At 52.0% G+C, this 27,459-nt stretch overlaps 8 protein-coding genes across 8 annotated transcripts; 4 read left to right on the forward strand and 4 right to left on the reverse strand.

Annotated features, from left to right (window-relative positions):
- Positions 1-706: 706 nt before the first annotated feature.
- LRP88_10698 (nucleotide-diphospho-sugar transferase) lies at positions 707-3,306 on the reverse strand (the record flags this gene model as incomplete). Its single annotated transcript, XM_083247149.1, has 3 exons — positions 707-1,960; positions 2,011-2,715; positions 2,797-3,306. The coding sequence occupies 3 exons, from the start codon at positions 3,304-3,306 to the stop codon at positions 707-709; spliced, it is 2,469 nt and encodes an 822-aa protein (XP_083098262.1).
- Positions 3,307-4,786: 1,480 nt separating this feature from the next.
- On the forward strand, positions 4,787-6,216 carry LRP88_10699 (concanavalin A-like lectin/glucanase domain-containing protein; the record flags this gene model as incomplete). Its single annotated transcript, XM_083247150.1, has 4 exons — positions 4,787-5,021; positions 5,268-5,323; positions 5,458-5,903; positions 5,955-6,216. The coding sequence occupies 4 exons, from the start codon at positions 4,787-4,789 to the stop codon at positions 6,214-6,216; spliced, it is 999 nt and encodes a 332-aa protein (XP_083098263.1).
- A 2,412-nt stretch (positions 6,217-8,628) lies between these two features.
- Positions 8,629-9,635, reverse strand: LRP88_10700 (BTB/POZ domain-containing protein; the record flags this gene model as incomplete). The annotated part of the gene is made up of 2 exons (XM_083247151.1): positions 8,629-9,062; positions 9,113-9,635. 2 exons carry the CDS (start codon positions 9,633-9,635, stop codon positions 8,629-8,631), a joined length of 957 nt encoding a protein of 318 aa, XP_083098264.1.
- A 1,171-nt stretch (positions 9,636-10,806) lies between these two features.
- Positions 10,807-12,428, forward strand: LRP88_10701 (uncharacterized protein; the record flags this gene model as incomplete). Its single annotated transcript, XM_083247152.1, has 2 exons — positions 10,807-11,747; positions 11,798-12,428. 2 exons carry the CDS (start codon positions 10,807-10,809, stop codon positions 12,426-12,428), a joined length of 1,572 nt encoding a protein of 523 aa, XP_083098265.1.
- Positions 12,429-12,594: 166 nt separating this feature from the next.
- Positions 12,595-13,305, reverse strand: LRP88_10702 (GNAT family N-acetyltransferase; the record flags this gene model as incomplete). Its single annotated transcript, XM_083247153.1, has 1 exon — positions 12,595-13,305. One exon carries the CDS (start codon positions 13,303-13,305, stop codon positions 12,595-12,597), a length of 711 nt encoding a protein of 236 aa, XP_083098266.1.
- Positions 13,306-14,374: 1,069 nt separating this feature from the next.
- Positions 14,375-16,309, forward strand: LRP88_10703 (major facilitator superfamily domain-containing protein; the record flags this gene model as incomplete). Its single annotated transcript, XM_083247154.1, has 5 exons — positions 14,375-14,919; positions 14,973-15,205; positions 15,280-15,776; positions 15,889-15,904; positions 15,954-16,309. The coding sequence occupies 5 exons, from the start codon at positions 14,375-14,377 to the stop codon at positions 16,307-16,309; spliced, it is 1,647 nt and encodes a 548-aa protein (XP_083098267.1).
- Positions 16,310-19,402: 3,093 nt separating this feature from the next.
- On the reverse strand, positions 19,403-21,144 carry LRP88_10704 (uncharacterized protein; the record flags this gene model as incomplete). Its single annotated transcript, XM_083247155.1, has 6 exons — positions 19,403-19,539; positions 19,591-19,990; positions 20,043-20,109; positions 20,164-20,267; positions 20,318-20,611; positions 20,671-21,144. The coding sequence occupies 6 exons, from the start codon at positions 21,142-21,144 to the stop codon at positions 19,403-19,405; spliced, it is 1,476 nt and encodes a 491-aa protein (XP_083098268.1).
- A 3,880-nt stretch (positions 21,145-25,024) lies between these two features.
- LRP88_10705 (amidohydrolase family protein) lies at positions 25,025-26,086 on the forward strand (the record flags this gene model as incomplete). Its single annotated transcript, XM_083247156.1, has 1 exon — positions 25,025-26,086. The coding sequence occupies one exon, from the start codon at positions 25,025-25,027 to the stop codon at positions 26,084-26,086; it is 1,062 nt and encodes a 353-aa protein (XP_083098269.1).
- Positions 26,087-27,459: the final 1,373 nt, after the last annotated feature.

Genomic DNA, 27,459 nt, shown 5'->3' on the forward strand with positions numbered 1-27,459 from the left:
AACTTTGTTGATATCTGAGACCAGGTTCCTGGATTGTGGAGTCGTGCCACGAGCTGATAAGACCAATCCGCAGGATGTGACTGGTCACGTTACCTAGCGCCGTTCTGGAACAAGGAAACTCCGTCGGTCTAGAAGAGATTTCGGCGTTTGAGTGACATGAGTCGCATTAATTTGCCATGTGAATGTGAAAAGTTATGCAAAGGCGGATGAAGGGATGTTTGTAAATCCCGACACTTTCGCCGCGCCGTTTCGGCAAACAGGCCAAGGAATGGCGGTCCTGCGCTTGTGGCCACGACACGATTCATGCAGCAACAGGGCACAGTCTGATTGACTGACTCAATTGGGTTCAATTCAATTCAATGCATTCTATTATTAAAGAGCCTCGCTTGGGACATTCGTGCGTGCAGATCGTCCTCCAGGGCCTTGACCGTTCGTTCGTTCGTTCGTTCCTTTGGTTTGTTGTCCCCTCTATCTATATGATTGTTGTTGTCGCGCGATGATGTTGCTGTGCGTATATACTAAAAACCGATACCCAAAATGTCGTTCGTTGCGCCTTTCAAATGATGACCTCAGATCTTTCCGTCCTTCTCAAAGGTTGCCTGCCCTCAAAGGACGCCTGCTTGCCTGACCCGACCGCCTTTCTTCCCTCATCTCCTCCTCTGCTCTTCATACATTATCGTTACAGTCGTGATTACAACCCCCCTTCTCAGAAGATGAACGAGGCGACAAACACCAGGCAAGTGTAGGCGGTCGTAACGGTGTACTCGAGCTCGAACCACGCAGCCTGTCCGCCAAAAGCAATCTTCTTGCTCGCCTTGGTCGGGTGCGCAACCTGCGTCTTGGGATCGCGGTTGAGCAGATCCTCTCGGTCCGGCATCGCAGGCGGGTCGATGGCGTACGAGATGGGTGTCCACAGAGAGCTGCAGATGAAGAGGAACGTCAGCGGCGGCCAGAAGGCGTGCGTGAGCAGCCCCACGAGCACACCGCGAGTCGTGTCCTGAGTCGAAAAGGACCGGAATGATGTCAGCACCACCGCGACAAGAGTCAGGTAGACAAACGCCAGATGGAAAAGGGCCATGTAGTTCATCAGGATGCCCCAGAGACGGCGGAACATGTTCTTTCTAAGCTTGGGGTCACGCTCGTTCAGGGCAGAGCCAAGAGAACCGGTAGGCTTGAAGGCCTGTGTCTGTCCGCCCAACCAGGTAGGAAGGATGAAGGACCGAATGATGCACAGAGCAATGTAGGGCGACATCCAGAGCTGGTATCGGGAACCTCGCTGACCGGTGTGGTAACCCGCGGGAATGAACAGGGCAAACTCGCACAGTCGGTTCGAAATTACGGACGCAAAGCAGGCTCGGACCAGCCATCGCAGCTGCTCGTCGGTGGCATAGGCGACCAGGGGCTTCTGCATGATCAGGATGATGGGGATGGCGAAGAGCGAAATGGTGAGCAGGATGGTGTAGATGCTGAGCGAAGCGTACAGGAAACCCGAGAATCGCTGGGCAACCGTCATCTGCTTGACCTTGTCACCCCACAGGCAGAAGTTGAGCTTGAAGGACGTGTCGACAGTTCCAATGGCCCATCGAGTTCGCTGCTTAAGGTGGCTGCCATAGTCCTCAGGAACAGTGCCGAACTGGAGGGGCTCGTGGACGTAGGCCGTCTTCCATCCCTTTCCAAGCATCAGAGTAGACGTAGCCACATCCTCAGCCAGAGAACCAAGCGGGAAGTTTCCAATCTGATCGAGGGCCTCGCGACGAGCCACATAACCGGAACCAGTGCACCAAGCAACACCGAGGGAGTCCTTAATAGGCTCGATGACGTGGACGAAAAAGTCGAGACTCTGGGCGAGGGGATCGGAGCGAGGAGTGTTGTAGAACAGCTGGGGCGGACAAGCGAGAGCCATCTTGGGATCGACGAGGAGATGAGGGAGAACAGCACGGAGCCAGTCACGCTCGGGAATCTATTCATGTCAGCAAACCATTGGGCGTTGGGCGAGGCTGTAATCTTTACCATATCGGCATCCAGAGCCGCCATGAACTGGCCGGCTCCTCCGGGAAGCAGATGCACCTGATCCAGGCCATAGTTCAGGTTACCGGCCTTGAAGTGATGAGGCTGACCAGGGACCTTGATTCGGGCCATGTAGTAGAGATTGGGATACGTGAGGGCGAGCTTGGCGCACTGGGCCTCGAGGCCGGCGGATTTACCATCGTCGAGAATGACAACTCGGAAGCGGTCACGGGGGTAGTCGAGGTCGCAGGCGGCACGAACCGTATCCATGACGAGGTCGTCGTCCTCACCACAGCAGGTAATGAAGGCGTCGACGGTGGGCACATCGTTGCCCGTCAGCCTCAACTTGGGACGCTGCCTCTTCTTCATGGACCACATGGTCCAGGTGTTGTGCATCAGCGAGGGGATGGCGACGGCAATTTCGACGGCGATGAAAACCCAAGCGGCGGCATATACCTCTCCAGCAGCATTCTGTGCCCATATCACGCAGGCGATTCTCAGGACGAGGTAGGCCATGTACAGGCCCGTGTTAGCAAAGGTCAGGAAGGGCACCAGCTTGAAGACCCAGCGCTTCCATCCCTTCCAAATGTCCGAATCATCCCGCTTGTGAACCTGCTGGATGGCGCTCTCATCTACAGAAAAGTCCTTTGACGAATTGCGAGCCGTAGATCCTGGCAAGAGTGCCGCGAGACTCAGGTGACTCTGGTTCTGTTCATCGGACGAGGTGGAATAGTCAGTGACACTGAATCTCGGATCGTGAAAGCAGGTACTCGGAGGCGTGGGTGGTACCATTAGGCTGGAAGGTCTCCAGTCGACTGAGGAATTGGGATGCCTGTGCCCGGGTGTCGCCTGGCCGCTCCTCAGAGAGGGGGTGGCCGACCTCGAGTCCACGGGGGTCTCGTTGAAGTAGTGCTGAGGCTGAGGGCTACCACCGGCGGGCGACAGAGGCCATTCGGGGGCAGGTGCAGGAGCGTAGTCTTCGATGTGTGCGGGAGATGGTCTCATCGGTGTCTGCCTGCTCTGCTCAGTGATGGAGCGGCCTTGGCCCTGCTGCTGAAAGTCGTCGTGAGCTTGATAGGGTGAGTAGGGTGTATACTGCTGAGGCTCTGGAGGACCATAAGGCGAGTGAAGGTCTTGCTGGTAGAACTGATCTTGAGGTTGCTGCGGCTGAGGCAGTTGTTGACGCTGTTGTTGCTGCTGCTGCTGTGTCTGGTCTTGCTGACGTTGGACGTCGATTTCAACCATTTCCCTATACTCCCTGTCCTGGTCCCCCTCGCCATATCCGCGATACCCGTTCATGTTGGCGGCAGCGACTCGAGATCCTGACGCATGCGCAGACAGGCCCGAGCAAATTAGAGATTTGGATTGGGGTTGGTGGGTGTTAACGGGGTGACGAGCAATCGCTCGGCGTCGACGCTTGGCGGGATGTAAGCTTTTGGAGCCAAGCTCTGCAGCGAGTGTTTGGTGTGTGATGAACGAAAGTCTAGATTGGAATTATATTGCATGCATGCAAACAAAAAACGAGAGAAGAAGGATTACCGAGGCGACTATGAACGAGAGATAATGGCCAAGGCTGACTTGATTTGAAGAGAGGAAAGGAAAAAAAAACATGGGACGGGATGGGATGGGATGACGGAAGGGAGAGAGAGTGACGAGAGGAGGCCGGGGGTGCGAGGGAAAAAGCATGCCGTGGGTAGCTAGCGCTGGAAGTTACGGGTCCCGTCAGTGACTGGCACTGGCACTGGCATTGGCACGTCCCGCCTGGGTCAATCAGCAAGCAACTGAGTGCCCGCACATCGACGGTTACCAATCCAAGGAACAAAAAAAGACCAACCAGCCACCCCTGCCCTGTCCTTTTCTCCCGGCGAGGGCGGCAGAGATGGAGAGATCCATGCGACACGAACAGAGACACTGCCTGCTGTCCTGGCCCGGCCTGGCCTGTAGCGGGCGTGATGTGCCAACTGACTGACCTGAACTGGTGGCCTGCCTGGGAACGGCCCATCCTTTCGGTATCGCCCCAGGTGCCAAAGTTGACAGCGCGCTCAGCTCCTCAGCTCCCCTCTCTATCCGTTCCTGCAGTGACATCCACGGGCCCCCTCCTCCTCCTCGTATCGAGAGATCGCCCTAGACTGGCCCAACTCCACCAGACGCAGCTATACGACTCCCGGGAGCCAGGGGCCATCCCTGTCCTTGATCAGGGGCTCACACCTTCTCAGCTGCTCCAGTGGCCAGCTCTTTACGATGCCGGTCGCTCATTGGATCTGCCATTGCCATTCCGCCTCTAGATTTCACTCTGTGGGTACCCTACTTCGGTTCGGCATTCACACAGGGGGTGTGCGCCTTATCGAGCGCTTCCCTTCAATCAGACCATGGATGGGCTCTCCGCAGCCGACGCAAGGGGGGTGTGTGTGGTGGGTTCTTACTCTCTCTTTCGCCTCCCCCTGGAAGCATGTGTGAGAGAGCGAGGGAAAAAAAATATTAGTTGGCGGCTGAAAAGGGAAAGCTGCGTGCAAAGCTGAGCTGAGGCATCCATTTCTCGGGCTTGTTTTCCTTGATTCTGCCCGTCGTCGTCCATCATCCGTTCCGTTGCCCCCCAAGACGTTCGTTCGTTCGCTCGTTCGCTCGTTATTCTGATCTCTCCCGATTGAGACGAGGGCAAAGGGAAAGCCGTCGTTTCGAGTAAGACGAGATAACCTTCAACTGTATAGATTTCTCTCTCTTTTGTTCACTCGCTCCATCGTCCATCGTTCGTTCGTCTTTTCCCCCACCCCCGTCAGCCATGACGATTCGCTTCCTCGTCAACTTTGGCCTCTTGGCCCTCCCCATCGCCATCACTCTCGGCATCCTCTTTGGCCTTGAGAAGCATCGAGAGGCCACAGGAGGTCCTCCTCTGTTCAAGCCGCAGCCCGACCCGACCAAGCCCAAGAGGCCCAACGATAATGGCATCACGGTCGAGCAGTACTGCCAAAAGTCGTATGGTATTCATCCAGAGACCAAGGGCCTTGAGTTTACACGTGAGTACTTTTTTCATGGCTTTTTTTTTTCACACTCATTTTACCCATTGTTATTTTTATCTTTTCCCTATGCCCCCCTAGTAGATGTAGACACCTGCCAGACCGTTTGGTGCCTCCTTGTCCTCCCCCGCGTCTGTCATATGCACCTTGCCGTCTTGATGGTTGAGCCGCATCATGAACGTCAAGCTTGGCTCAACATCTGTGCGACATGCTTGTGTTACAATTTACTGACATGATTTGATGTAGTGAATCCCAATCAGTGGGGTGTGAAGGAAGGTGGAAAGGGAGGAATGTGTTTATATGTAAGCTTGACGCCTTTTCTCATCTCATCTCTTGAGTCCCCGGATTTTCATCCCCTCAACCATCCTGGCATGGCATCCCAACTGCCGTTGATGGAGATCCACCTACTTCATCATGTACCTAACACGATGCTCAGGTCGACATCCACAACAACAAGACCTATGACACAGAGTTCACGGCGCCCAACTGGGCCAGCGTCTGGGCCTATCCCGTCGACGATGTCAAGGCTCCTGTGCACGCCTTCCCCAACGTCATGGTTGAAGGCGACACGTTTCCCGTCAAGCTAAACACGATTGAAAAGATCGAGATCGACTTCGCCTGGACCTACGCTGCCGGTAACACGTCGGCCAAGGGAAGCAAGCACATCACAGAGTCCGACTTTGACGATCTGGTGGATCGCGAGGTCAACGCCAACGTCGCCATGGATATGTTCTTGGACAAGGACAAGGAAAAGTCAAAGGTCAGTGAGGACGCTTCTCACGAAATCATGGTGTGGTTTGCGGCCATTGGAGCTGCTACTCAGCCTATCGGTTTCAATGGCGGCGCGAGTCCTGTGGCGACCAAGACTCTTCACGGAGTCAAGTTGTGAGTCTCATACCCCATTAATATGTTGTCCATGTGCTAACTCATCAGCGAACTCTACGTCGGCGTCAACGACGAGACCAAGCAAAAGGTGCTCACGTGGTACGTCAAGGACCCCGTGGAAAAGTTCAGCGGCGACCTCTCCCCTCTGATCAACGAGATCCTGTCCATGAGCGACACGGACTACCCGTCCCCCACTGATTATCTCGGCTACATGGCCTGGGGAACCGAAGCCTACTCTTCCAACAATGAGTATGTCACTTTCAACGTGACGCAGCTGGCGATAGATGTCGAGACTACGAGTTCTACTTGAGCGCAATTATACGCAGCAGCAGCAAATGTCATGAACGTACTATATAGAATACTTAATGAAAGAATTGGGCGTTTTGTTTGGAATAGTCTCAGTTGTTTTGATTGCAAACGGAAATACAGCACGCCACCTTTTCTGTGCCCAGCAACCACTACAAAAGCCCTCCCCTCCGTTTTTGCCGCCCATCCCCCCTTTGACCTGACCTCCCCCCAATCGGGCTTGACGCCTCGTGGCTGGGAACTTCGGGAAGCTAGCGAGCGGTGATAAAAATAAAAACAAAAGCAGAGCCAAAGCAAAGCAAAGCAGCCCTGGTCTCTTTCTCACGTCGGCATTTCCTAGCGCGGAACAAGGCCAACTTGTTATCGCGCCGAGCCGAAAGGGTCTTTTCTGTTGCCAGATTGTTAGTGGACCAACACGAGCAGAGAAGCCTGCTGATCAGAGTGCTCCTTTCGGTAGGCTCGTATTTGACCAAACCACTTTGAAGTGAGCGAGAGAGCCACGGGGAGAAGGCTGTCCCCGAGCTGGGGGAGTGGGCGCATCATGACGAAGAGTTGCGACATGGGACGAAACCTTGTTCGCTGTCGGGTGAACCGGGAGGGGTGGGTAAACAAACAGCTGCAAAGTCCATGGATCTCTTATCTGTTCAGGGCCAATTAGGGAGAAGATTTGCAGTTGAGTGACAGACTCGAGCAAAGTGAAAGGTCGCACAGCTGGCATGGGTTGAGAGACACTCTGTGTGAGACACACAATTAGCTGCAGTAGATCATCTAGACAAGAGTCAAAGAGATGACATTGAACGGGTAATTAAGAAAGCCAAGCTTTTGTTCATGCCATCGTCAGCGTGATGCCTCGAACCGACCTGCCGTCAGACCACCATCAGCAAAAAAGAAAACGAACAGAAGCACCAGCACCCACTTCCGGGGAGGGGCGCCACTACGAGACAGCCACTGCCAGGTTACAGCACATGGTGTGGTTGCAAAACCCCGCAAGAAGGGAACATGTCTGTTCCTCCGGGCGTTCCGCAGGCTGTGCAAATGTTGGTTGGACCTTTGATCTTTGGTGTATACGAGAAGTGCTGTTTTGGAAAAACAACCGCTGTCTCAAAATCCCCATCTTTGAGAGGGAAATGCTCTAAAAAGGCGGCATCTCCGTTGATCTTCTTGCAACGAAAAAACCCACAAGCGTTGAGCCACTCCCGCAATCTGAAGCCGGCCATGTCCAAGGTTCAGCCATGACATCGTCGAGTTTAATTTCCCAGAACCAAGGAAGATGGGCTTCTTTTCACTTTGAGTTTTTTACGGATCGTTCGCAATTGGTTCGGTATTCGAGATGGTGAAAGATTCAAGCTCCGGACCCATCGTGCTACTACGGAAGACGGAATCGAACAAAGTGGATATTAGATATCGCGCCAACGGGACATCGTGAAGCATCATTCATCGCCGATCGGATTGAAAATCTCTGATAACACAAAAAGACGTCATCTTTCTCCTTTTTCATCTTGCAGAGACCTCGAGATAATGGGTCTTGGCTCCGAGATTAAGCATTGCCCAGTCTTCCAGGGGGCTCAGACAAGCGTTCACCCCCTGTCTTGATTTTCCCCCTGTACCTGCGTCGATGGACTCGCCCTTGCGGTGGATAGCGTCCCCTTAGCTTGCATCAGAAGGGGGGAAGGCGCCCGCGATAAGTCTCTTTTGATTGAGATTCGGGCTTGAGATTTTTTTTGAGTCGAGATGTTAGGGCTTAGACTGGTGCCAACTCATCATGGGCTGCGTGACCACGTTGCAGATGTGTACCCGGAAAGGAATTGTAAGCGGACATTGAAACTATTGACTGTAGGGCCCGTAGGGTATGCAGGTACTGGGAATCAGTCGGCAGTTTGTGTCCACTTGATTGCAGCGATATTGGACCATGGCTGCAGCTTCAGCACACATGTATTTGACCGCATATCTGTGACTCAGTGTATACCGTTATGAATAAAGAGTCAATATAAAAAACACTGTATTAATATAAATAACAACGAGGACGCGCAATCGTTTCACTATCAAGATTGCTGGAATCAAGGACCACATTCCATCTTTCACTGCCAGCTTGACAGGCTACCCTGTACTCCAGAAGTCCTTTCGGAAAACAGATCCGAAACGGGAAGCATGGTCCAGGGGTAAAAAGACGCACGTACACGCACGAGGAATGCTGCGTGACCGACGCACACAAAGATTTTTGCACTCAATGATCCGGTAGATTGGGAGTCCAGCTAGCAATGTCGAGTGACAGGCCGGGGTCCATCGATGAAAATACCACTTTTTTTTTTTTTGAGAAGCAAAGAAATGAATATCATGCCCACGTTTTTGGTGTATCCCTTCTAAAACCCATCCAACAGCTCGCTAAAAAAAAAAAAAAAAAACACAAAACACAAAATCATGACTCGGTCAACCGTTTCGCCTGCTCATCCATCCTCTCCAGATGAAACTTTGTAACCGGACTCGCAACATCCTTAAAAATCTCCTCAATCTGTCCCATGAGCAACGGTCCCGGGTTACAAAGCTGATGATCCAGGGCAGGTTTCCCTCCAACGTGCCCGATGTCGTGGATCACCAGTCCTGTCATCTTGCGGTGCAGACCGACGATGTTGTCTGGGACTTCTTCCGCCGAGGGGAGGGGCCAGAGGCCCGCCCTGGCGAGACAAAAAGTCATGGACCCGAGGATCATGGACTCGCAGCGGTGCGGGCCCATCCACTCTGCGTGCCGGCACCATCGCGGCTTTTCGTCCACCACGAGCAGGTTTTCCACCATGTCGCGGAGCACCCCTAGGAGAGCTTGTATCGTCTGGAGTCGGATCGCCGAGATTCTTTCTGTAAGTTGTTAGTCGGCCCAAATGCTTCACGGGATATGTTGTACGCACCAATGATATTAGGCGGCATCTTGAGCTTGTCAAACTCATCCTCGGCCGTCCTCCCTATATCCGACTCCATCAGCATCCTCAGCGCCATCCTCGAGAAAGCCTCCTTGCGCCCAAACTCCCACGATACCCAGAGAGCCTTTGCCATGCTCACGCTCGAGTCTCTAACTTCAATCGACGCCATCCAACCATTGATCCACGGCTCCAGCAGCCTCGTGCAGTCATAGTAATTCGACAGCACCGCCAGTTCGTACAGCTCATCCAGCGGCATCCTCCTCGGCACCCTGCCGAAATGGGAGTGCGAAATGTTTAAAAAGACCTCCATCGGTGCTGAGTCGTCTTCTGGTAGCTCCACGACCCATTCCTCGCCCTCGGCAAGTCGGGTTTTGCTCTCGGTGAAATGTCCGTATAGCATCCGCTCAAACGCGGGTGACGCCCTCGACAGCGCACGGGAGCAGGCCGAGAAGAGTTTCTTCTCCCTGCCGACCTTGAGCGTGATGTCTGCGCGGGGGTCAAACTCGATCATGGTTCAGTTGGAAAGGTAAGCGATTTGAGTAAAATAAAAGAAATTGAGAGACCTGAAACTGGGAGAGGAATGCGTTGATTCTTTTTGAGGTTATTTACTGTTGAATCCTGGGTTCGCATCTCGTCTCTCTAATTATAGACACATCGCCAAGAGTGACAACGCCAAGAGTTCATGACACGAGGCGAAAGAGACGACTCGGCCTGGGCAGTGCTAAAAAAACCCAGCCTTGCTTAAACAATTTGTCCATTCCAACCGTGTCAGAAATGTTACGACTCGGGCGAAGCCATTTTGACGGGCGAGCCAAGAGTTGGAATGTGCAGAGTTGAAAATGGGTAGGCTATTATTAGAAGGTAGCTTAATAAGGGAGTGGTCACGGCAATGCATCTGCCTCGATATGGATACCATTGACGATGGACCCTCCAAAGAGGTGCTCAAAACAGGCCTCCAAATACATAATAGACTCTGCTTACACAATTGACACCGGATATTTTAGAAATAGCCTTACGATGTTTTAAAAAAGAAATGCATGTAATTGACGTCTACCTTATCTAAAACCCCATTGTGGACACGAAGCCAAGACCTGAGCACTGTTCATCATCCACTCACTGAGTCACATGCTCCCTCATTCACTTCAGACTGCATGAACAATCGTTACCGAAGCAAAATGCAAACCCAAACCCAAGTACACACGGATCCGATAATCTTGTGCATAGCATTTTCCCTCGCGAATTATTCGTGAATTACAAGGCACTCGGTCTGTCATTTGATCCCGCTCCAGTTCGCATTACAAGGCCTAGGGTAGATTGGGTTCGTGTCGAGAACAATGAATCCTGCAATCGACAGACGCTCAAGTGTTCTTCCATTCTGTACATCTCTCATCTACATTGGCCTATAACATATTCACATCGAACAAACATGTCGCCGTCATTGCCCCTCCATTACCGCAGCCTCTCGGCCGCCATGAAGTTTCGCAAGACAGAATTCGTGATTACGCCATCAGTATTCGTAGATATCGTCTGTACAAATACTCGCAGGCACTTTGCCAGATGTCAAACTCAAGATTTCTCTCCTTCTCGGCATCAATGCCAGTCCTTGCGACCATCGATACATCAACATGACGGAACAGACCCACGATATAAAGGCAGGTATCATTGAAGAGCCATCTACAGACATGGATTGCCATCTCCTGGATCAAGACGAGCTCGAACTCCTTGGCCGGAGGCGACCCCCAGTCTTCTCATCCTGGCTCATCGAGATGGGCTTCGTCTTTGCCGTCGTCGGATCCCTCATCATTAGCGAGTATGCCATCAGTGGCTTTAACGTCGCCCTGCCGTCGCTCACAAAGACCCTCAACATACCCGACTCGGCAAGGACCTGGCCTGCTGCCGTCCCCAACCTCACCACTTCGGCCTTGCTCATCCCATTTGCCCGCGTCTGTGACCGATATGGGGGTCGTCTCGTCTTTCTGGCCGGCCATCTCTGGCTGCTCATATGGTCGCTCATCTGCGGTTTCAGCCAGAACCTGACCATGCTCATCGTCTGTCGTGCCATGCAAGGAATCGGATCAGCCGCCTTTCTCCCTGCCAGCCTGGCGCTGCTTGGACAGACGTATAGACCCGGACCTAGGAAGAACATCGTCTTTAGTGTATATGGTGCGTTCGGGTGCATCGGCTTCTACTTTGGTATCGTCATCGGCGCTGTGTCGTCCGAGATCCTTGGTTGGCGATGGTTCTTCTGGATCGGCACCTTTTGTAGCCTCCTTATCACCATCATCGGTCGCCTCTCGATTCCTTCCAACCTCGGCGGCTCGAACCCGGATGTCGAGATGGACTGGCCTGGACTCTTGACCATTGTGCCTGGCGTCTCGTTGGTTGTGTATGCCATCACTGACAGCGGCCGAGCGCCCGACGGGTGGCGAACTCCCTACATCCTCATCACCTATATCCTTGGCATACTGTTGCTCGTCGCAGCAGTATATGTTCAAGGGTGGGTCTCCAAACATCCATTGCTTCCTACTGAGCTCTTCCGCCCCAAGTATATGAAGAGACTTGTCGCATGCCTGTTCATCGAGTATGGTGTATTTGGGTTGTATCTCTTTTATGCCAGCTTTTAGTGAGCCCCTTGCTCGATTGTCTGTCGGCTTGGCTAATTATGGATGATAGTATGGAGGAAGTCCTCAAAGCATCGCCTCTTCAAACAGCCGTGTGGTTCGCCCCGTTGCCCAGCCTGGGGCTTGTGTTGGCACTGATAAGCGGATTCATATTGCATCTGGTGCCTGGTCGCATCCTGATGGTCATCTCAGGCTTTGGGTTTCTCGCTTCTGTCATGCTGTTTGCTCTCATGCCTGAGACAAGTGGATCAAAGTGGCGTGCGTACTGGTCATACGTGTTCCCTGCCATGCTTTGCTCCACGATTGGTGTAGACATCGTTTTCAACGTGACCAATGTCTTCATCACCACTTCGCAGCCTCGAAGACTCCAGGCCGTGGCTGGAGCCCTATGTAACAGCTTGCTGTATCTGGGCATCGCCTTTTGGTTGGGAGTCAGCGAGCTCGCAGTAGCTGCAGCGAAGGAGGTTCAACGGATTGACAAGATGGGTCGGCGACAGCAAAACCAGATCGGCTTCTGGACAGCCACTGGTCTTGCTTCTGTGTCGCTGATCCTGGTCTTCACCATCAAGCTGGGACAAGCGACAGCTGAATTGACGGCGGACGAGAAGATCGAGTTGCAGCAGCGAGAGCCCGTCAAATGCATCGACTTTGAAGACACGTCGGCGGGAGTAGAGATTGGTTAGGGCCCATGGCACAAGGAGGGTAGTTGAGATTAAATGAGTTTATGGAATTCTGACAAGGTAGAGATGATTGAATGTCTGTTCATTCGTTAGTCTAGATCTGCCATAAAAATAATGGATCATGTTGCGGCACAACGCTTACCGAGTCAAGGCACACTGGCAGTCTGCATCACTGCGGGCCCTGCTTTCCCTCCTCCCAGTCCTTGACAGCAGCTGACAAGGCTCGTTTCGCCCGGGCTTGACGTGCGAGGAATGTCGCATTGAAAATGGTGTGAAGAGGAAGGTTGCTGTTGGCGTGATCGTCGGCGAACTCGACGGTGCAGTTCCGGCCCTGCGTCTGCTTGGCGATCTTGACAGTCTCGCGGAGCATGTCTCCACCGAGTCCTCGACGTCGGTACTTGTTTTTGGTGGTCCATCCCCGGATGAGGGCTTTGCTGTTGCCATTCTTGCGGGACGTCTTGTCGAAGCGAACAATGACGGCGGCAATGATGTCTTTGCCGTAGCGGGCACCAATGATGGTGTCCTCAACACCGTCCTCGTTCTTCAGCCATGCAAGCCAGTCCGTGTCCTCAGCGATGCGAATGTATGGGCTGGAAAGGTAGCGAGTTGCCACGAGGTATGTGAGAATGATGCTCGGGTAGGTGATCAGCATAGAGCTAAAGTCGTTGCCAACTTTGGCGGCGTAGTGCGCAACAGCAAGAACAGCTGCAAAGACGGCCAATGACAGAGGGTGAAAGATGATAGCCCTCGAGGCAATCTGTCGCTGCTGGGCGACACTGTCTACCACGAGCTTGAGGGCATCCTTCTTCTCGCTGGGCTCAGTGAGAACCTCGAGCGACAACGGAGGGGGCTCAGTCGAGCTGACTGCAGGTGCGGACATGGCTATCGGTCGATCAAGTCTAAACTTGGTGTGAAGAAAGAAGGAAAGAAGAGTCAAGTCGGGCGCATGCTGCAAGGCAGAGCTGAAGACTGCTGGGAGAGTAGCACCGATAACCGACAACACGGCGACCGAGGGGCAAGACGAGAGGATATGCTTGCTGGCAAGGTTGCAAGGGAACCAGAGAACCGGCTCGCTAACGGGAGTAAGGCGGCAACACGGGCGTCGCCTCTCGAAGCCGTGATATCCGGGTCTCGAGGTTCTACAGGACGCGTTCTGTGGAGTGCTCGGTGTCCCAAATAGGCAAACTCAATCAGCAACAAGCTTAGTCGCACGAGCACCAAATGGAGCGCTCGGTCTCGGTCACTGAGATATGGTTAAAGCCAATAAAGGGGGGGTCCAACGATGCCACAGACGATGCGAGGCATGAGATGCGACAGCCAGATTGCGCCTGTAGAAGATTTGCTGGATCATGCCAAGGCGGGTCGGAAGCACGCTAATTCCGTGCCGTTTGCCGAGACCCTAGCTCGCGTCGCTCCTTCCCTGAACATCTCGGGAGGCCCTGCAGCCAAGGCTCTTGGCATCTGGAAGCACGTGGGGAAGGAGCGACCCGTTGATTCGTCTGGGGTGCTCGACGTGCTCGAGTGTCTCGTGCCTCATCCTAGACCGAGCATGGTAAGAGACTGAAGCCCCTTGAGGCGCGGCCAAAGGCAGAATTGGAGATTCGATTGCCCATGGAGAGAAGGGAGCCTGATGAGTGGGCAATTGAGAAGTGGGTAAGAGCGTGATGGGCAGGAGCCATCGGTTCGGACGGATCTGTTTGATGGAACACGCCGTATAATCTGCCTGGCAGCTCGGCCGTGTCCTCAGCACTCGTTTCATACTTATATCCAAGCTCATCTTCTGTTGTTTTCTTTTCTTGGCTCCTTTTCTTCGACAGGCGCAAGGTTTCACTTGACTCTTGGACAGAGCTCTCGCTCCTCAAGACACGAATATCAAAAACACTTGCTTGTGTCTCTTTTACTTCGCCAATCTTTTATTAATACTTCCCCTTATAATATCCCTGCCAACAATGGCTGATGAGGCTCGTGCCCCCGCCGCCGTCGCCAAGACGAGCGGTGGTAACAATGCCTTCCACAACTTCCACAATGACTTTGCTCACATCGCCGACCCCAACGAGCGTCGTCGTCTCGCCCTCGCAGAGATCGACAAGGCTCCATTTGGATGGTACCATGTTCGAGCCTGTGTTGTTGCCGGTGTCGGCTTCTTCACTGACTCTTACGACATCTTCTGCGTCTCCATGCTCACCATCATGCTTGGCATCGTCTACTACCCCGGCAAGGGCAAGCTCTCGACCCCCAACGATAACGCTATCAAGCTGTCTACCTCTGCCGGTACCGTTATTGGCCAGCTCGGCTTTGGTATGCTGGCTGATGTTGTCGGTCGAAAGCGCATGTACGGTCTGGAGCTTATCGTTATCATCTTTGCTACCCTTGCCCAGGCTCTGACTGCTGGCTCGCCCTCCACCTCTCTGATCGGTCTTATCATCTTCTGGCGTGTCATTATGGGCATTGGTATTGGTGGTGATTATCCTCTTTCTTCCATTATTACTTCCGAGTATGTTTTATTCCACCTTGTCCTCAGTTACCATATTGACCCCTGACCCCTAGGTTCGCCACTACCAAGTGGCGAGGTGCCATGATGGCTGCCGTCTTTGCCATGCAGGGTATCGGCCAGCTCGTCGCTGCTCTCGTCATGATGTTCCTCACCCTCGGCTTCAAGCATGCTCTCGAGGGTGCCCCCGATACCAAGCACTGCACTGGTGACTGCCAGGTCGCTGTTGACAAGATGTGGCGTACCCTGGTCGGTTTCGGTGCCGTTCCCGCTTGCATCGCCCTTTACTGTAAGTGATCAAGTTTCTTGGCTTCCTTCTTGGCATGCATGTCAGTGACATGGGCTAACATCCGGGGAACCCAGACCGTCTCACCATCCCTGAGACCCCCCGCTACACCTTTGACGTCGCCCGCGATGTCGAGAAGGCCGATGAGGATGTCAAGGCCTACATGACTGGCAAGCGTGAGGGTGAGACTGATGAGGTCGCCCGCGCACAGGTTCAGCAGGGTGCCCGTGCCAACCTTCAGGTGCCCAAGGCCAGCTGGGGTGACTTCTTCCGCCACTACAGCAAGCTCAAGAACGCTTCCCTCCTTCTCGGAACTGCAGGTTCATGGTTCTGTCTTGATGTGGCCTTTTATGGTCTCAGCTTGAACAACGGTACTATCCTCAAGGTCATCGGCTACTCTTCCAAGGATGCCCATAACGTCTACGAGTTCCTGTATAACACCGCTGTCGGCAACATCATCATTGTCCTTGCTGGAGCTGTCCCTGGCTACTGGGTTTCCGTCGCTACTATTGATACCCTTGGCCGCAAGACTATCCAGCTTGGCGGCTTCTGCATTCTTACTATTCTCTTCATTGTAAGTTGTTCGCCTTGGGCGTGCCACGTGATACTAACAGCTTCAGGTTATGGGTTTCGCATACAACCACATTTCCTCCAACGGCCTGCTCGCCATTTACGTGCTTGCCCAGTTCTTCTTCAACTTTGGTATGTTCCTTCACTTTAACTTTCCAACACAGTTGACTGACATGACTAGGCCCCAACACCACCACCTTCATTGTTCCCGGCGAGGTCTTCCCTACCCGCTACCGTTCCACCTCCCACGGTATCTCTGCCGCTTCTGGCAAGATCGGTTCCATCATCGGCCAGGGTGCCATCTCTATCCTCCGCACCCACGGTGCCACCGACAAGAACGAGGCTCCCTGGATGGATCACGTCCTCGAGATCTACGCCCTCTTCATGCTTCTCGGCTGTCTCACCACTCTCCTGATCCCTGAGACTGCCCGCAAGACTCTTGAGGAGCTTAGCGGCGAGGATGACTATGCCAACCCTCACGACAGCGTCATTGACAACGAGTCTCACAATGGCAAGCCCGAGAGGTCCAGCGTCTAAAAGTATTCGACAAGTATCCTGTCTGTAAGGACAGTTCCGGTGCTGCATCGGAAAAGTGATCAACTCATATACCTGCACCACAGTCAATCAAGTGCAAATATCATGTACCTACCTATATCAACATAATTAATAGATTGTGTCTTTAATTATAAAATATCTGTTTAAAACAATATTCCTCTAAATTACTTCTTGAACTGGCCAATTGATATACTGCTGAAACTCGGTCGGAAGAACAGCGATCACTGCTTTTATAATTTTCACTGCCATGTCTTTGTTCCACCAGAGCTTCGGTGCGTTATGTAGGAGCAGCGCAAAGTGGGCAAATATAATAAGCGATACTGGCCGTCTCTGTTTCAGAAGCTCCACATACCCGGTTGGAATTCCAAAGAGCCAAGAGAAAGAATGACTGAGATAACACCGGTCTTTGGCATCGTACAGGGAGTGTTGGTCTCCCTTAGACCAGCCCGGATTCTTGAGTAGCTCAGCAGCGACTTCTCCATTAGATTTCTTGCATGACATAGGAGGTTGAGTCCGACTGAAAATGTCGGCCAGGACCATCAGAGCCTGCATGTTTACCTCGTTCTCTTCGTCCCCTCCAATTGTGGGTGTGTCCATGTCCATACTTGTGATGCAATTTGGCTTGATCGCTGCCCACAATTGCTGGAAATACTGAGCATCGTGAGTTGATGGGAGAAACGCCCAGCTAGCTGCCTGCGATGGCACACATGATCTTGCGTCCGAGATGTCGTTCCAAAGCGGAGCTAATGACCCAGCCGACAGCAAGTGACCGTAACCCTTGTAGATGGCAGAAGTGCCTTGGTGAAGCCGGAGCCAGTCCAGAACGGCTTTGAAGAGATCATCATCCATAAATTTGGCCGAAAAGTTAAGTACAGTCCCAGCAGAGGCAGGAATGTAGAATTCGGTGAGAAAAGAGAAGGCGAAGAGCGAGTCACAGTTCTGACGGGTAATATGCCTAACTTGTGACCGGAATTCTTTCAAGGCTCCATCTTGCTTACTGGCTGCGAGAATTGAAAGACGTTCTCTTTCTCGACCAGTTTCCAGGCTGGCCATGTGTAGCGCAGAGAGCGCCAAAATGCCCTGAAGCAAAAAGGGATGCGAAAGTGCAACTTGGACAACGGCCGTGCTCCAGGTTTGCTGGGCTTCAGGAAGATCTGACAGCGTCATTGCTGTGTGGCTGGAGAAGTGATGTAGTAGGCGCATATCCTCCAAGGTGAAAGAAGCCGCTCCTTCGTTTGGGCTTGCTTTCATACGGAGCATTCGTTGAGAAGACGGATTGTCTGATGCTATTGGGTTTGATCGTCGCATCGGAGCTTCCTTTCTGCTCTTTTCTTCCCCGCCACGGCGCGAAGTCTGCGATCTCCAAAGGTACGGTGTGGTGGAGGCATAACTACACTCCAGCTGAAGCCTAGAACATTCGCCACATCTTGGTTGATGTTCATCGCATTTGACTCGGCGTCGTTTACATTCCTTGCAACCGGTTCTAGATTTCAGACCCAATCTAGGGCGAGGCATAGCTTAGTAAAGAAATATGCTAAGGAAGGGAGAAGCAGTCAGAAAGGAGGGCTGTTCTTGTGGGTCACTTCAAGGTGTGTATTGCTCGTGTTCGTTAGCCTGAGGGCATCATGATGATGCTTTCCGGACAGTCACGTGGTATTCCTAACTGGGATAAGCTTATCCGGGGATTCTCCGACCAGGTTTGTCACCACACGTAACCACCATGAAGACAGAGGTATATAAATAAAAAATTAAATAAAAGGGAATAAAAAGAAGCCAAAAAAGAAGTTATTTTTTATAACTTTTTTGGCCAGGTACTAGCTAGTGTACTCTATTACATATAATACTCTGGTTGTTGTTTATTATCTAGCTAGCGGGGGACAAAATACACGAGGCTGTGCCCTTACCGCCCCGAGTCTCGTGTTTTATATCCCCCGCTGGTCTAGCACACTCGCAGCGGCGAACACTGCATTTAAGGCACATTTGCGTCACCATGGAAGTCTTGATCATAACGCCCCAATCCTGGGTCGGTAAACGGCTATCTCTGCGCGCCAAGACCCCCTCAGATGGTCCCGGAAGAGCTCCGGCCCACAAGCCGTCGACAACCCGGGATGCCGGGTTTGATCCCCGCCCCGTCTTCTCACCGGAAAGAGCTCCGGGGCACATGTCGTCATGACTCTTGATCCATATTCCGGAATGCTTCCGGATGTGCCCCAGTTGACTTACAGTCCCCACTGACTTCTGCCGGCTTATCGCCACTGTCCTTTTCTGTGCTTGGTCCGTTCGGGAGCATCTTTCAACTCTAGATTGGTTTTGGGTAACCAGTTGTCTTTTGAAGGAGTAACGAGGGTTAGAGAAAATCGCTATCTAGCTGGGGAAATCAAAATTTTGTATTCGCAGCACCTGCTTCGGTGGTAGATGAGACCGGTTCAAAACATCATCAATATTAGTAGCCTTCTGTATAGTAATTCCGAACCCGGCGTTTGATGTACCTGCCAAATGGGAATGGTCTACCAAAGAACTAGGCGTACTGGCCTGCAGGTCTTCGGCAATTTCGCTTTCCTAGAATCTCTTGCCTTATGTGTTACTATACCAGCATGCTCAGTACGGGGCTCACCCATTCTCAGTCCTTTAATGCCACTACCGGAAACGGTAGCTGGGCTTCTAGGATACCTAGCATACAGTAGATGGCACCTACAAGAGAAAGGTTTCGTCGTCCCAAGTGACAACGACTGTCCTGGATAGCACTCGCACAGCACTGCGCAACCAGCCGAGCGGCATCGCACCACTGGTAAAGTTAGTTTCAGGAATCGAAAGCTGCAGCACATCATCAACAGGTCGGTGACCTGACTGACGATTTATGGTAGGATCAAGGGAGCCAACAAGAAGTACACTGTACCGCGACTAGGTCGCCATTGCAGTGGCTGAAGCAGCTGTGAATGACTAGTATAATTGAGGATCGACAACTTTGCTTATCATAGCTTTTTTAATATCACTTCAAAGTCGCTCTATGCTTCCGACGAAAACCGGGATGTTCCTCGTCTCCTGTACTGAAGAGATTCTCTCGCCTCCGTCCTGCTAGATAGGATACTGACTGCCTCCGGGAGCTGCGATCGTAACTACGCGGTCCTCAGTGAACTCGCTAATGCTGGCCAGTCCGCTCAAGGTGCCGTAGCCGGATGCATTTCGGCCACTGTGGGGGATATGGGCTTCACCTAGTAACCTGGTTAGAATCAATACGACCGGATATACTGACTATTACGCACCATGAAAGGTTGACCCGTTGATGTTGCAAGAACCGCTCTTGATCCTTCTGGCCACTTCTAAAGCCTCACCGATGTTGTTGCCAAAGACAGAGGCAGCTAGCCCATACTCGGTGTCGTTTGCTAGACGGATTGCTTCCTCATGGGTTTCAAACTCGAAAACTGCCGCTACTGGCCCAAAAGATTCTTGGTAATAGATGCTCATCTCTTTTGTCAGCCCACCGAGAAGTAGTGGCTGAACAATGGAGCCTTTGACATCTAGGGAACCAGCTTTGATGTGGGCGCCTTTGGCAAGAGCATCATTGACTAGGTCCTTGACTCGTTGTCCAGCTGCTGGGTTGATCAATGAACCAAGGGCAGCTGATGGTTCGTCTGATGGGCTTGCTGCTTTGTAAGAATCAATCTAGGCTGATGTTAGAGCGACGTTTGGAAAGAATGTTGCTTTGAAGTTCTACCTTGAGTCGGAGGAGCTCTACCAGTCGTTGAGACACGGACTTGTGCACAATGATTCTTTCCGTAGACCTAGATTGGCTGTAAGCATTTGTAATTACGTGCAGGGTTGGCAAGATTTCCTACATGCAAATCTGGCCTTGGTGCATCATGGCCCCGAAGGCTGCTGCACGGGCTGCTGCCTCAATATTTGCATCCTGGAGGATGACCATTGGGGCTTTGCCACCGAGCTGGATTCGTCAGCATCCCCGAGAAGCTACTCCATGTACAAGTAACTCACCTCTAGAATGGAAGGTTTCAGATGCTTTGCGCACGTAGCTGCGATCAGCCGCCCTACGGCTGTAGAGCCCGTAAAGTTGACGCGTCTCACAGCTGGATGGCTCACCATAGCCTCGGTCACTCTGGCGGCACTTGACCTCGGGCAGCAGATGTAGGTTAGGGCATCTGGAGGAAGGCCTGCCCTGAGAAAATAATCGACCAGCAAGTATTGCGTGTAGGGGCTGGACTCGGACCCTTTAAGGATGACTGTGTTTCCACATGCGAGAGGCGTAATAATGGCCCTGATGCCCAAGATCTGGTTGTATCTGGTCAATCTCGGGTTGCGGCTGGAAAACCTTGGTAGGAATCACTTACAATGGGGGCATTCCAAGGTGCTATGCCCAAGACAACTCCGCAAGGCTCCTTGAAGACCATGGTAAGTAGACCCTTCTCGTTGCTTGGCAACAGCTCTCCCTTGACTTGGGTCGCCATTGCTGCGCCTTCCAAGACAAATTGAATGCCAAGGCTAACATTCATCTCAGCCCATGGCTTCTTAGCTCCTGTCTCTCGGATCATTGCGTCGATGAGCTCATGTTGCCGACTCCCAATGATGGCAGCTGCCCTGAGAAAGATTTGTCGCCTTTGCCAAGGGGTAGAGTCTTTCCAGGTTGCAAATGCTGCCTCGGCTCTCTCGACCGTTCTGATGGCATGCTCCTCGGTTGCGGCTGGTGCGTGGTGGACCACTTGTTGAGTGATTGGGTCAAGAACTTCAAAGGTACTCATGCCGCCAAAGTCTTCTTGGCCCGTTGACAGGGTGAAGCGTGGCACGTTGCGGGTAGAAGTCTCCATTGGATCATGAGAAACGGTAGGTGGTGCAGTGTGAGGAAGCAGAGATTGATGCACATATGCCTGATCAGATGACTTTTATACGTTGCACGAGACCCAACCTACTATGGCAGAGCCGCCATGGCCTCAACACGGCGGAAAACCCGCTGCCGGGCCCGGAACAAACCCGTTGTTTCCGAGTGCTCCGTCCGGGACTAATGCGTCTCTCCGCAACACCGGCAATGCCGACAACACGTATCCATTCAAGTTCCCTTGTACTTAATACCTATCTTATGCCCCTTAATTTTCATGTCAATGCTTTCTTCTGCTGCTTTTTACTTCACAAATTTGTACGGCCTCCCTGGGACGACCAGTTTGTCGAGGTTGACGAACGTCAGTCTAACACGGCTCATTACATTGCCACTATACACGCGCACACATCCGTTCATTGATATATTTGAATTGCCCTTCACGGTAACCTTTCTTCTTCTACCGCTGTTATAGTCGCTGCAGTATCAACTGGGCTGATTAGCGAGGGGAAACGTGAAAGGTTCCCCAGGTGGAAAAGTCATGTCGAGGCCGAGATCGTTTCCCATAAGATCACAGAGTGCCGCCTGATTAATCCATAACGAATTCTTCTCGAACTCATCCGCCATTGCATCCCTGGGCAGCTTGGGAAGCGTCGTGCGTGTCCTCGCCAGCGCCCCCTGAATCACCCTTGCCGCCTCCATTGCCACCACTGATTCATCCATCATCTCGAGTATTTCAATCGCCATTTCCACCAGTTTGTACAGGTAAGCTAGCTCGTCTGCATTTGACTCTTGAGGAATGTATATGAGGATGATGGAAGTGGCGAATAAGGTGTACATGGTGTTGTAGAACCTAGAATAGCATCAAGGATCTGGTCTGCAAGTAGGTATGTGACAAGGTTTCCACTTCTTACCAGGTCCGGAAAAAGTCTTGGTGTTGACAAGTTTCATAGATGATTTCGATTGTTTGCTTGGCTGAATCAAGGCATTTCGCAACTTCATCGTGCAGTTCTAGGGAGGCAGACTGTGCAGATAACGATGATTTGGTTAGGAAGGATCCGAAAAGAAGAGTTCTTACGTTATGATACCCTGTCAAAATGAGCACACGGAAGGACATGCTGACTAGGTGCTACTCACGAATCTTCAGCACCAGCCTCTGCCTTTTCGCGTATTGAGGTTCCTTGATTGCTCTCAGAGGTCTGACCGGTACCTGACGCTTTTGGGGCCGAATCTGTGCAGGCAGCGCTTCGAGCCACCGGTCAAGGTCTTGTTCAAGTTCACGAGCCACCTCGATGGACTTTTCCAGTCCTGAATCTGTGAGATACATGCGCAGCACAACCTGATTGGTAACCCTCGCGAAATCAACCATGGCTTTAATGATTGCACAGTGGGGAGGCTCCATGAGCTCTGAGGGTGTATTCGAACAGGACGAGTCGCCCCTGATCGCGGGTAGCGACCGATTGTGATAGACATCGGCTCCCAAAGAGTCTGGCCTCCCCATTGCAAAGGCCATTTCGCTAAAGGCTGGTCAGTTGGAGTACGGTAGCGGCCACAAAGAGTTGACGGACATCTCTAGAGAATATAGACACCTGGCTGGGCAGTCAGCCGATGTTTCTCAAAAGGGACACTCAATATCATACCACCATGTTCTGGACTCTGCTCGGCTCAAAGCAGGGTCCCTTTTCTGACCCGGCTGCGGTTCTCTGTTCATGCCAATTGCGAGAGCTGTTCTAATAGCAATCCCGCCGTACATGTAGGCAGCTGTAGTCATGTTAGCCACAACGGTGCTTGCAGACAATCCTCCCTCTCTTACAGTGAAGGTTTAATTCATTTTGACAAATCTTTGCCTATCTCGATCAGCAAGGCTGCAGTGCTGGTCCTTATTGATCTTACTAGGATAAAATAGCACTGCACCATCTCGATGTCTGTCACCAAGTTGGTGCTCGCACGCGATCGTGCCTCTTCAAAGAAGATTCTGCTCCACTGCAAGCTCTCGATTCCGTCAATCAACTCCTCGTCCCTGATCGCTAGAAGCGCGCCCAAGGACAAGATGCTGAGGTAGAGGGCGACGAAGCTCTGACTCGTGGAACCTGTAGCACCCTCCCACAAAGCGGAGCACTTGGCTAGGAAGTCTGCTTTGTCAATCATTGGCACCAAGTAATGGAGGGTCGTAAAGAAAGTGTCTAAGAAAGGGCGGCATTGCTGATAGTATGTCGAGGAGCCTGGAGGGGTCGCTCGGGTGCTTCTCGCAGCCTCGCTCCTGGTTGGGAAGAAAGGGTTGTGCAAGCTGGAAACCAACTCCACTTCGTCGTCATCCCCTTTAGCGCTTTTCTCCTCGAGGCTTGCTTTCTGTGCCTTGGAGAGAAGGACCACCGAACTAAAGCTGCCATAAAACTCGATATTGTGCGTGTGCTTGTTGACCCCATAAACTTCTTGAGAAGGAGAGCCTGGAGGGAGTAGATCGCCATCAAAGATTCCTCGAACACTACCAACAGGAGGGCCTTGGATATCTGGCCCATCCTGCGCTGGCTTAGCTACTAGAGCCTCGTTTCCCTGCATAGCTAGAGCGGCTGATAGAACATTGACCCGGTTCTCAAGTTGAGATATGTAACTGCGCCATATCAGCTGAATATCTAGGACAAGGGAGATAAAGGCGACTACTCGGTTTGACTGCGTCCCCCTCGCACGTCGTCACCCCGATACACGCATCTGGCGTTGCGGCCTAGATTGCCCAGCATTAGGACAGATAAGCGAGGCTAGTTTGGGAAACCTACTTCTACAGTGGGAGCAAGGGTATTGCTCGTCGCACTTGTTCTTCTTCACCCTGCAGAGGTCGCATGCTTGGGCTGCACGAAGACGTTTTGGCTTGGGGCCGCCAGAATCGACTGTGCTTGTCATCATGAAGATGGAAGAGCAGGAGTTTCAAGGACTGCTCGCGGCCACGATAATGCTGTGATTGATAGCTGCTCCTCTGGAGAATGTGGGAAGCCCTTGACGAGGAGGCTACCGGTGGTACCATATCAATGGTTATTGGCGAACTAGTTGATTTACAGTACTAGAAGGCAAGCATTCCAAGAACACTGAAAGCAATACCGCAACTTCCAACAGGATTGATGCATACCGCCTGAGCTTGTACCCACACCGCGGACATATGCTAATCTCCGAAGCGCACAGGTCAGTGTTGTACTCTGGAAATACGGAGAAGGGTTTGCCGGCCCATGACGTGTGACCCATCCCATGCATGACAAGATGCGCCAATTCTAGTTTCGTCCCGCTACTGTAGTTACGTTGCTCGAACCGACAAGGCAATGATTGGCTAGCCAGAGCAAGTGACACCTTTACCAATCTCCATTGCTCTGAACCTTACTCCTCGTTATGAACAAGGTCTGTTTTCGTGGCCAAATGGATGCCGGGCTAGTTCAAGAGTCCGTCGAACCGGTCGCACCGACATTGACATGATTGGCTCGCTGGACCAAGTGGCATTGTTATACTACGGCTCGTCGCACCGCACTCCGTATGATTGGGTAGTCGATCATTCATTCACTTTGCATAACTACATCTTCATCTCTGAGTGTAGGTACGCTACGTCAAGTCCACGGCTTCAGGCGATCCTATCATGCCACAATCCCGAAGAAAGTGCCGGTTACCCTCAAGGCAAGTAAGATTGAGAGCAAAGGCAGACGTCAAAATAAGTATAAAACGACCTTTGCACCACTCTTGATCCATGTTTTCACATCACAAACCAGACTCAGAGCAGTGATTGAAGAGTTCAGAGAAAAAGCCAAGCATTCCTTGCTCTCCAAGATTCCCTTTACTTTTCCAATATCTTCTCACCCCAACACCTGATTACACGCTCTGTTCCAACGGCCATCAAGATGCTCGGCAAGATCGTTCTTGAGGAAGCTTACGAGCGCGCCGGTCGAGAGGAATACTCTCGCCAGTTGACGAAAGAGTACATGGCACCCGATGGCCGCGAGCTCTATATGCGACGAATCCATGACATCAAAGGCGAGCGCCTCCGTCTCTCTGACGCGCATGGAATTGGCTACACGATCCTGTCTCAGACAGTCCCTGGGATCCAGGGAATCACCGATCCGAGCGAAGCGGCTAAAGAGGCCACCCTCACCAACAATTGGCTGGCCAACGAGATCAAGGATCACCGTGACCGATTGGGTGCTTTCGCGTCCTTGTCCATGCACGATCCAGAGCAAGCGGCGCAGGAGCTCCGCCGCTGCGTTTCGGAGCTTGGCTTCCATGGGGCCCTCCTGAACGACTTCCAGCACGCCGGCCCTGATGGTGCCACCTATCTCTTCTATGACCAACCAAACTACGATGCATTCTGGAAGGTAGTTGAGGAGCTTGGTGTGCCAATCTACATCCATCCCACTGCTCCTTCTGACGTCGTCCGGGAGAAACTCTACGCGCAACGGCCCTATCTGATTGGGCCGCCGTTGTCGTTTGCCAACGGAGTCAGCCTTCACACTCTGGGACTCATCACCAACGGAGTCTTTGACCGGTTCCCGAACGCGAAGCTCATCATCGGCCACCTGGGTGAGCACATCCCCTTTGACTTTTGGCGCATCAATCACTGGTTCGAGGACGTCAAGAAGCCATTGGCCAAGGAAGAAGGTGGCGTCATGTGCAAGAAGACCATTTACGACTATTTCAAGAAGAACGTCTGGGTCACCACTGCCGGTCACTTCTCCACCAGCACCTTGAAGTATGTCGTCGGTGAGATTGGAGCAGACCGCGTTCTCTTCAGTGTCGACTACCCATATGAAACCATCGAAAGGGGCTGTGGCTGGTGGGACGATGATTCCAAGGCTATTCAAGAAGCCGTTGGTGGCGTCGATAACTACCGTCGTATTGGCCGTGAAAACGCGAAGGCCCTCTTCAAGTTGGATTCTTTCCACGATTCCGAGGCACCGGTAGCTTAAACCAGCTTCTTTAAGCTACCGTTGCCTAGGAGGCCCACATGGCTCCGGGTTTGAAACCTGGCAAAGGGCCATCTTCTCTAGGTGCAGAAGACATCTACAAGAGTCTCGGGTTGTATCAGTCTACCTTGTCTAAGTTGACTGTGGACTTGGCTGTCAGATGGTTTCCTGTGTGGAGAATGGCCCGTAGGAGAAGTTGGGCTGGACTTGGGGGGGGGGTTTTGATTCGCTCGCCGGTTTTCCCTATCCAAGCCAATCTGAGCTTTCCTTGGTTATGGTGGTTTACGGTATTGGATTTTGATGTCGTCATGTATTGATAACTGTGTCTTTTGCTGTTGTGGCTGATGGCCTCTTTTAGAGTGGGCATTAACAATAACAATGATAACCGAATTTTCTTTTCCTTGGATATTCGGAAGGGAGTTCTATTATTAAAGCCACGTTGTGGAGTAAATGTGATATCGTGAGTAATATTTCCCCATGTCAACTTCGGCCTCGACGCGTTGAATAGTTAGGTCTATTGCGTGATATAAAACTAACTCCAATAGATCTAGGCTCGCTCTGCACTCTTCTAGATGTCCCCCACTCTTTGTGTCTTGGTAGTTAACCGATTGTTACCCAGATTCTCAGAAGCTTGGACTTCAATGCATTCACCCTCTGCCCTGTTCCATCATCTCCTTCGCCTATTCTCAGAATATGGCCCCCGAAAAGGAAGACCATAAAAACAATGATTCTCAAGCTGTCATCCATCGACGTGGCGCTCCTATAACCACGCTGCACCGTATGCCTATGTCTATGGTAGTAGTTGTGGCGGAGGTTTGCATGGCAAGAGGAGGAAGCGAGACTCTTAATTATTGAAACTATCTATCAGGTTAAGGATAGAGTGTGTATTATATTGATCAATTGTCCTTCCCCGATCTTATTCCTGTCTTGCTAGTTCAACAAATTCTTCCTCGGGCTCTAACCTATCAGGAAACCTCCAACCGAATAGCACTGTAACTACCCACATCGGGAGAGAGTCAAGAATATATAGCGTCCACTCGTGAGATAGAGCATAGCCAGTATATCCCTGAGCAAACTCAATGACCCGAAAGATTGACCGTACCATAATAAGAAAGCTGACAGTATAGAGCATATAAAGACTCTTCTCCCACGGTATTAAACCATCAATCGCCTCAGCAGTTGGCGCACGCCTCATTCTGCGACGGAAGACGATTGCAATAGCACAAAAAAACGCAAATATGACAATTTGGACTATAAGGCCAACAATAACAATCCTCTCCCCCCATTTGGCTAAACTGGGCTTTTGGGCTACAACCAAGCCAGAGCCTCCACCTTGAATAAGGAATGAGACCGCGTCGCCAATGACGAAAGTCATA

The sequence above is a fragment of the Fusarium phalaenopsidis genome (assembly GCF_050370095.1).
Source record: "Fusarium phalaenopsidis strain FUZ10S chromosome Unknown contig_32304, whole genome shotgun sequence".
Classification (NCBI taxonomy): Eukaryota; Fungi; Ascomycota; class Sordariomycetes; order Hypocreales; family Nectriaceae; genus Fusarium; species Fusarium phalaenopsidis.